General features: G+C 51.7%; 1 protein-coding gene across 2 annotated transcripts; it reads right to left on the reverse strand.

Moving 5' to 3' along the window:
- Positions 1-5446: 5446 nt before the first annotated feature.
- CHRAC1 (chromatin accessibility complex subunit 1) lies at positions 5447-8672 on the reverse strand. Of its 2 annotated transcripts, XM_036337769.1 has the most exons (4): positions 8422-8672; positions 6727-6853; positions 6253-6376; positions 5447-6162 (listed from the first exon to the last, which is right to left on the reverse strand). In XM_036337769.1, the coding sequence occupies exons 1-3, from the start codon at positions 8566-8568 to the stop codon at positions 6255-6257; spliced, it is 396 nt and encodes a 131-aa protein (XP_036193662.1). In that variant the 5' UTR covers positions 8569-8672; the 3' UTR covers positions 5447-6162; positions 6253-6254. The 2 variants fall into 2 exon arrangements, with proteins under 2 accessions (XP_036193662.1, XP_036193661.1); XM_036337768.1 differs by lacking the exon at positions 6253-6376 and having other exon boundaries at positions 8422-8660.
- Between the last annotated feature and the right edge of the window lie 264 nt (positions 8673-8936).

Here is an 8936-nt window from a genome sequence, read left to right on the forward strand (position 1 = left end):
GGTTTAAGTCGTTGCTGAGGGTGTGAGCTCATGTGTTGTGACTGTAGAGACAGCTGCGGTTTTACGTTTTAAGCAGTTTTCAGAGAATAATTGTAAGGTTCTGTGCAGCAAAGTGGCTAATTCCTCATCAAATATAAGAAAAGAATGTAGCGTCTAAATCCAGAATTTTCTTACCTCTGGTACACTTCCAGTTACTCACCTAATATGTATGGAGGGGTTTGGACCCTGAGTTTTATCAACTTTTCTAGTTTTATTTTATTTTTATAAAATAATTGAAAAAGAACCAAAAATGAATTCTAAAGCTCCCTAGGTAGGTCTTGCCCTTTCTTGACTCCCCCGCAACAAAACACTGTAGGAGACATTTTGAATCAAAATGTATTTCGACATTAAAGTTTACTGTCCCCACGAAGCCCAGCAGCTGCCAGGGCCCCGCCGGTGGTGCTGGTCCGTCCGCCGCCTCGCTCCTCCCTGCGCCGGCCCCGGGCCGTGTGCTGTGTGTCAGGCGGCGGTTCCCGTGTAAACGAGGGTCTCTGCCCGCTGGCCTCTGCGTGGCTTCTCGAGAACTCGCTGCGTGAATTGTAAACTTCGCAGTAGAACCGCAGGACCTGCTGTGCGCGCCTCTGCGGCTCCCGTCCTCGTCCTCGGCTCCCTGCCATGGTGTGTCCGGAGGCTGTCCAGCGCGCTTGAGGCCGGGTGGGGGGCCCCTTTAAATTAAGCCTTAATCCGATGTCCCATCCATGTTTCAGAGTGTGCAGAAACGTTAGGCAGAGTGAGGGTCAACCGGCCAGATCAGGATGCCGTCTCGTAATTCAACTTGTCTTTTCTCCAGTTACAAAGGGAAACTTGCAGTGATGCGCCTCTCTCTTTCTCCCTCTCTTCCCTCTTTCTTCCCCCTCTCCGTCTCTCTCTCTCTCTCTCTCTCTCTCTCTCTCTCTCTCTCTCTCTCTCTCTCTCTCTCTCTCTCCCCCCTCCTCCTGGCTGTTGCCATCGCTCAATGAAGAACAGACCATTGTGCGTCTCTGTGGCAGTCAGTCGAAAAGGCCTGTTCTGAAGCCTTGAGACTTTCCCAGGGTTATTTTAACGTCTGAATTTCCCCCTCCAATCTGAGATGGACTCATGGCTGATGGAGAGTATGATTTGGGCACGAATCTTACTTGCTCACGTTCCAAGCTTTCTTCAGGTAGTGCCACCTGCCATCGCTTCTGCCTGTGACTCAATGGATTTTTGTTTTTGTAAAAGCATCTTAAATTTAGACCTAACATGGAGGGGACCCAGCTTTCTCTACAATGTGGACCTACCTCATACACAGTTGGGTGCTATTTACTAAGCTTGTCAAATTAAATTGGAAAAGGTAACCAAACGTGAGCTGTCAACTCCACATGAAGCTTGAAATCACAGTTTCCGTTTATTTAATAATATTTTTATTTATTTTGTGCCTTTTGTGTTGAATCCTCATGGGTTGAAAACAAGATCCGTGTGAAATTAAGTACCTGTACTCCAGGTGGGAGAGAAGCCCGCTGGCCTTGGCCTTCGATAGACACTCAGCCAACCACTTACATACATTGGAATCCCAACTGCCTTCTTGTGAAAAAAGAGAAAAATTATGTCCAAGAGAAAATTTAACATTTTACGAACAAATTCCAAACTCTTCTCTGCACATATTTATAGCTGTCACTTCATTCTCTGTGCCAGCCAAGGCGGCTAGAGCAGCCCCTGCGTCCCCTGGCCGTTGCTTTTTCGCCGTCTGGCCCTTCTCCCTCTGGTTGTGAGCTGATTTCCTGAGCAGCAATGGATTGTGTCGATCTCATCTCTCCGCACCTGCAGACGTGTTGCTGGGGGCAGAGGTGTTGCTGATGGGGGCGGGGCGGGGGGGGGGGCAGAGGAGACGCAAGGCTTGGGGGAGGGGGGGCTTCAGCAGCCGCAGCCCAGGGTCCCAGGGAGGAGAGCTTCCTGGCAGGTGAGGAATCAGAGGGGATGGGCCACTTTCCATGCTTTTATATTGGGCCGTTTACAATCTAGACTTTTCCTACTATGGCGATCTTTTTTAACGTAATCCTTTGGAGGTAATGCAATATTTTGGAGTCTTAAGAATTTGATTTTATACCAATAAGACATAAAAATTCAGGGGAATCTTTCCTGTAGTAGATAGTTTTACTATTTTAAAGAGATCTCTGAATTTTGCAAGAGAAGCAACATTCCTTAGTGGCAAAACTGAAAGTTGATTGATTTGGGCGGCTTTCTGCTGCAGGACCTCAAAAACGGGGCAATTCTGAGTCAATGTCTCTCGTGTGAACCTCCTGTCCGGCCGCTCCGCGGGCTGTTCTGTGGAGTGAGTCACCCTTTATGCTGCATGTAAGGATGGGCCCTGTTGCACTTTCTCAATAATAATAGATGCCCCGCGATTGGCTGGCCAGGAAGTGTTGTTTTACTAGCAGGAGTCCCGGGGGCAGGTGGTTGGATTCATATCGGTACCTCAAGAAAAAGAACCTGAATGTGCTGCATTTTGTTTATTTAGCTTTTATGTGTAGCATTTTGTTTTGCTCTTATTGTTTTGTTTAGATTTATGCTTTTCGGACCCCAAGAGACTGTTGAAAGAAGCCTCAGATTTACCCTTGTAGGGATACCGTGGCTTTTTTTTCCCTTTTTTAACTTCACCATCGGTTCAAAGGTTGCCCACAAGCAGAATCATACTTTACCCGACACACCCAAGAGGGTGTCGGCGGGCAGTGGCGTTCCCAGTCCTTCCCGTTCACGCTGCGTCCTGGATTCGGTCTCCGTGCCGTGCAGAGGTTGGGTCACTTGTTGCTAAGGTCAGACTTAACCATCGTGGCATCTCACACGTTTTCAACACAGACCTCACACGGTCGCCACTGAGTGAGTAGCGTGACCCTAGAGGTGCTGCTGGCCCCGGGCAGCGGCCCCTCTGGAAAGCCAGGCTCTGCATCTCCGCTCCCCTGCTCTCACCCTAAACCCAACGGGTGGGGTGTGGTCTTGATGGACAAAGGCTAAACTGGTGAAGAAAGCTCCAGGCTGAGAGGCTGAGCACCTATGGCCGTGTCTAAGCTTAGCTGGGTCCTTTCAAGTTTGTTTTACAGCTTCCTAGGTTAAAGTAGTTTGCACTATTTTTGCAATAAATTCATGGAAACCCTAACAGTTATTTGTTTTGTTTCTTACTGTGTGTATATAAACTAATACTAAAAATTTGGCATAGTGTTTTTTCACCTCCTTACATAACCCTTAACATGCACAGAATGCTGTAAATGTGAATGATATTTTATAAAGTTATTTTGTATTGTGTCAATTTTGTTTTGCCTCATAGTATGTCAGCAAAAAATCAAATAAAATTCCTTGTATTTACAGCTGCTTCTCCCAAAGGTCTTCAATTGCTTGTGCGTTTACTGATACTGCCTAGGGCACTGGTGTGTTTACTGGTACCGCCTAGGGCAGCGGTCGCCAACCTTTGAGACCTCACGGACCACTGGTTGGCGACCCCTGGTCTAGGGCTTCTACAAGCATCGGACTCACCCATTCCTTGAACAGTGCCTGGCACTGCCCCTGAGAACTTGGAGTCTGGGGTGAGAACCACAGGAATGGACTGGATGGCTGGACAGGTGTCTCTAGAATGAGTCTGGTGCTTCTGCTTCAGCTGCCGTAAGAAAGGACATTTATGTAAAAGACCATTCAACTGAGCCCCAAATGAAAGCCCCGAGTCCACGTCCTGTGGGAATCAAACTTGTCCATACACGGGGTTCGTGGCCGGTGGTCACGTGGCCCCTCTGCCCTGGCTGGGGCTGCCTGCACTGATGCAGCTCTGAACACCTGGGCCTCCTGGGCTGGTTTTGACTTCTGTCTTTACTAAAAAGGGGAAGGCCCAGGGCAGTTGGATTGAGAAAAGCAAAAAGTGGCTGAAGATACTAGGATGTAGTGTCACTAAAGCAGGCGGAGGTTTCGTTCTCCGTAAGTGTTCACAGGCCTGTGTAATCGTCAAAACTGGAAACAACCCAAATTGGGACTTGCCCATTCACTCGGGACTGGGTAACCGCGGTGTCTCCATGCCCCGGAGCCCGCAGCAGGGCCCAGGGCGGGGCTGCCGACACTGCAGCAGCAGCCTAGCCCTGTGCTCAACTAAAAGCCCGCCTCCGCCTCGCGCACTGTGGTTCCTTACGTGGCCCTCGGGAAAGATGGGCCAGAAAACCATAGTCCGGGGGCTACTGTGGGCTTGTTCGTTTGTCTTATTTTTTTAAGTCTATCTTTTTACTGATTTCAGAGAGGAAGGGAGAAACATCAATGATGGGAGAGAATCATTGATCGGCTGCCTCCTGCTCGCCCCACACTGGGGATCAAGCCCACAACCCGGGCCTGTGCCCTGACCAAAATCGAACCTGGGACCCTTCAGTGCGCAGGCCGAACCAGCTAGGGCGCTACCGTGTTTTTTTGTTGGACCTGTAAGATGAGAATGCTTTTTACATTCTGAAATGGTTGAAAATTTTTTTTTGAATTTAGACCCATGAAAACTATTCAAAATTCAAATGTCAGCATCCAGAACTATTTTGTTGAAATACAGCCACGCTCATGCCTTAGGTCCTTGCTCCGTCTGCTTTTGTACAGTGGCAGGATTGAGTAACCGACAGCCCACAAAATGGAACATATTTTCCATATATTTTCCGTTGCAGAAAGTGCTGGCGCCACTACCAGGCAGAGCCTCCTCAGCGGCCGCCAAGGTAAAGGGAAGGAATGCGTTGGACCTCGCAGAAAGTTGGCGGGAGGTGATAAAACTGTTATCATATTTGTGGTGGTTACATGACTCTGCATTTGTCCAACTCGGAACTGTACACCAAAAAATGGATTTTTATTTTAAAAAATAAACTTTAAAAACAAGAGAGGCAGAAAACATCAGTGGTTGCCTGGGAGTAGGGGGAGTCCCTTCAAGGGGTACGTGGGATGTTTGGGGTGGGGTGATGGGACAGACTGCTTGCTTACACAACCAACAGACTGAACAAGGATGCTGTTACTAGATGTAAATACCTCATTTAAAAAAAAAAGATTAGCCCTAACCGGTTTGGCTCAGTGGATAGAGCGTCAGCCTGCGGACTCAAGGGTCCCGGGTTCGATTCTGGCCAAGGGCATGTACCTTGGTTGCGGGCACATCCCCGGTGGGGAGTATGCAGGAGGCAGCTGATCCATGTTTCTCTCTCATCGATGTTTCTAACTGTCTATCCCTCTCCCTTCCTCTGTGTAAAAAATCAATAAAATACATTTTTTTAAAAAATAAATAAATAATTAATTAAAAAAAAAAAAAGATTAAAAGAGCCAGAAAATACAGAGTTTATGGTTTTCTCTTGTGGACGGTAGTTACTGTAGGTATAAAGAAGGAACAGTAAATGAGATATATCTTCAAGATACAAAAGGTTCTAAAGTGTTTAAGAAAAATATGCTTACGCAGAGGTAGTATTTTTGGATTTATGATTTGACAAAATTTTTCTCTGGGAATAAAAATGCTAGAAATGCATATTTTAAAATTTCACAAAAGGCTCAGATAATAAGCGAGGCATTAGGACAATAGAGGCTTCTAAAATTAGACCTAGAGCATTTTACTGTAAAACTACATATAACTTTTAATTTAACATTTTTGTCTTTACAGTTAAAAATGCTGTATTTAAACAAATATTCAAATTTTCTTGAAATACAAAAATGCAAATGTAACTACACACAATGTAACAAAATGTAACTTGAACTACATGGAGCTAAAACGAGACGTGGTTGTTTTATGGAGCCGCTAGGAGAAGCTCTGGAACGCTACCCGAAGCGCGCGCAGAGAGCCTTGTCTTTGGCTGTCCAGGCAGCTCATGCTTGGTGCCCGCCAACCGCAGGGGCGGCCCGACAGCTCTCCTCGGCCATGTGTGCAGGTGCCTCAGGCCCTGCGTCTCAGCCAAGGAGCAGTGTCTTGGAAGCCTCTGGAAGGTGAGGAGACTGAAGGCGCAGTGCTGGGTGGTCCTGGGGGGCCCTCACCAGGCGGACTGTAAAGCATTTCGTTTGGGGTTTAGGATTCTGCTTCATCACTTTCCTCATCGTTGTTACGCTCCTCCTCCTCCTCCTCCTCTTCCTTCTTCTCCTTCAGCATTTTCAGGTATTTACTAGCTAGTATCTTCTTTGGTAATATATCTTAAAAACATAAAGCTAACGTTAGCAGCTGCTGGCGGCAGACTGCACACAGCCGCGCGCATGTCAAAACGTACTACTTCCTGCTCTGACCTCTACAGTAGGTTCCAAAACGAGAGGAAATCAGACTGCCCTTCAGGGTGGTCTCCTGGCGAATGCTGAAGGTCTGTTTCCACGTCACTGAATGCAAACCATGTGCTTCTGCGTGTGGGCCAGCCTGTGAGCAACCCGCCCAACTTACCTTGCGACAGGCGGGCGGGCCCAGGGGGAGGCTTAGCCCTTTAGCCGGGCCCCCACCGCCTGTTCTACAAGTTAGTTTCGTTTCTGGGGCCAAGCAGCCCAGCCCAGGGTTTTCCCTTCGGTGGCAAGGAGAGGTCCGAGCTCGGGTCTGCCACGCTCACCAGCCAGCCAAACTCCCTTTTGGAGGTTGTTGGCCTCATTACCATTCTAGGTGAGCCACATTACAGACACAGGCAACACTGTGCCAGGCCCTGGCTAACGCTGGCGCCTAGAGAAAGCAGCACAATGTTTACTGCAGTGAAAGCAGGGGGAAAAGCTCTAAGTTACCTGCAAGAAACTGGAACGTTTCCGATTCCTCTGCAGTATTGGATAAGTCATGGTAAGTCAGTGCTTTCTTTTCTTTCCCACTGCCATGTCTGTAGGAATAGGTGGCTAGATATTGAACAAAGAGTTCCTAAAACAAATGAAAAGGCGACATGAAAGGTGTGCTTTGAAAACACCATAGAACTTAAAATTTGAGCTACGCTAAGTGTGGATGACTGCAGATTATCTTGGCTTCTCAGATGACAGGAAATCACCGGAGGGAAGGAGAGCTATGAGGTCAGAAAGAAGCCGAGTATCAGGGTTGGTGGGGAAGCAGGCATTTCCCTGAAGTTTACTTTAGATTTTTAACTCGGTACAAATATTTAAAATGAAACAATGAGTCGTAAATGTTTAATGACCGAGCTCTACAGTAAAAAAAAAAAAGGAGCAAGAGACCATTCAAAAATTGTTTGGCTCAGGAGTACTTTGTCTTAGGTGGTTCGCCTATAAATAAAACAGTCAACAAGGGAAGCTCCGAACAGACCACATTTCCTATTGCGCCCACACACCTTCCCTAAGGCAAGGGCCTGCACTGCCTCCATCCACCCAGCACGTGCGTGCGGGATCGAGTGCCTGCTGCATAAGTCATATCATATATATACATACACACACACACTTTCTATTGATTTCAGAGAGGAAGGGAGAGGGAACATCAATGATGAGAATCACTGATCGGCTGCCTCCTGCACGCCCCCCACTGGGGATGAGCCCGCAACCCTGGCATGCGCCCTTGACCGGAATCCAGCCCAGGTCCGCAGGCCGGCGCTCTATCCATTGAGCCACACCAGCGGGGCTAAATTTGCTTCCTGAACACTCAGAGGACCGAGCTGTCCCGGGAACAAGCACCCCAACATCCACGCTGAGCGGGCACTGCCCTGGCTCCAAGAAAGCGAGGCTTGGCACAACACCCGCAAGAAATCTGGGCTTTCCCGCCCCGAGCTCTAGCCCGACACCCTGCGGGGCTGGCAGAGGAGCCCGGAGACTCCACCTCCGGGCAAGTCCCAGCCGCCGGGGAAGTGGAGGGCTCCCGCCCCGCCTCCGCCTCCGCCTCCACCTCCGCCGCCGCGACCAAACCCGAGACGCGGCGGGCAGTGCAGCTCGCGTCCCTGCGACTCCCTCCACCGGGGGCGTCCCGCCGGGAGGTGGGGGGAGGGGGAGGCCCCACGGCACCCGGGCCGGACCTCGTTTGGAAGCCCTCGAGCTTCGCGTGACAGCGCCCGGGCCCTCGCTGGGCCGTCTGGGAAGTTGGGGCCCCGAAACCATCAATAGGCCGAAAGCGAGAAAAAGGGGCAGGCTTTGGGGTACAGCGCGGCGCCGCCCAGGTGACCCCCGCGCGAGGGAGGACGGGAGGGCGCGCGGGGGAAGGCGGGAGCCGCGCGGGGTAGGCGGGGCGAGGGCGCGCGAGGGAGCACGGGAGCGGCGCTGAGGGCGGGGCCAAATGAAGGAGGGCGCGCGAGGGAGCACGGGAGCAGCACTGGGGGCGGGGCCAAGTGGATAAGAGCGCGCGGGTGCGCGCGCGGCGTGGAGGGAAGTACGCGCGCGCGCGAGCCCACGGAAGGGTAGCTGGCGTCCGGCGGGCCCACGGGAACTGCGCAGCGCGGCCGCTCCCGGCGGCCCCCACCCCCGCTCTTCACTCCTCCCCGCACGGCGCCCGCTCACCGTAGCCTTCGCCGTGAGCACGAGCGCCTCCTGGTTGATGCTGGACACCCCGGGCGAGCTCTTCATGATGACCCGGATGCGGGACAGGGGCAGCGACACGAGGCGCTGCTCCCCGCATTTGTCTCTGCCCACGACCATGTCCGCCATCTTCCTGCCCCTCCCCCGCGGCGGCCGCCGGGACCCGCCGCACGGTGGCCGGCCGACACGGGCGCTGCGAGAGCGACGTCCCGCTGCCCCCTGGGAGTTGTAGTGCGGGGGAGGCGCCACGGCGGGGGCCGGCGGCCGTCCTTCCGGGGACGGACTACAAGCTCCATGATGCCCCGCGCATCCCGCGGCTGCGCGGAAGGAGCCCGGGAAGCCTGAGAAAGCCCAAACGGCGGGGTAGGGCGCGCTGGCACCTGGAGGGGTGGCCGAAGGAGCCCGAGGGAGGGCGGGTGCTGCTGGAGCGGGTGGCGGTGCAGCGATTCCCAGAGGCGGGAGGAGGTTCCCCGCGGTCCTTGTCGCTCAGTAAGTGG

Source organism: Myotis myotis, unplaced genomic scaffold (assembly GCF_014108235.1).
Source record: "Myotis myotis isolate mMyoMyo1 unplaced genomic scaffold, mMyoMyo1.p scaffold_m19_p_16, whole genome shotgun sequence".
Classification (NCBI taxonomy): Eukaryota; Metazoa; Chordata; class Mammalia; order Chiroptera; family Vespertilionidae; genus Myotis; species Myotis myotis.

What these genes read in the sequence shown, in the direction of transcription:
- CHRAC1 (XM_036337769.1), bottom strand. Translation starts at nt 8,568, where the DNA reads ATGGCGGACATGGTCGTGGGCAGAGACAAATGCGGGGAGCAGCGCCTC. An exon ending in TGCTCACGGCGAAGGCTACG is followed by an intron (nt 6,854 to 8,421) that starts GTGAGCGGGCGC and finishes CATTTGTTTTAG; the next exon opens with GAACTCTTTGTTCAATATCT. An exon ending in AACGTTCCAGTTTCTTGCAG is followed by an intron (nt 6,377 to 6,726) that starts GTAACTTAGAGC and finishes GGTTGCTCACAG; the next exon opens with GCTGGCCCACACGCAGAAGC.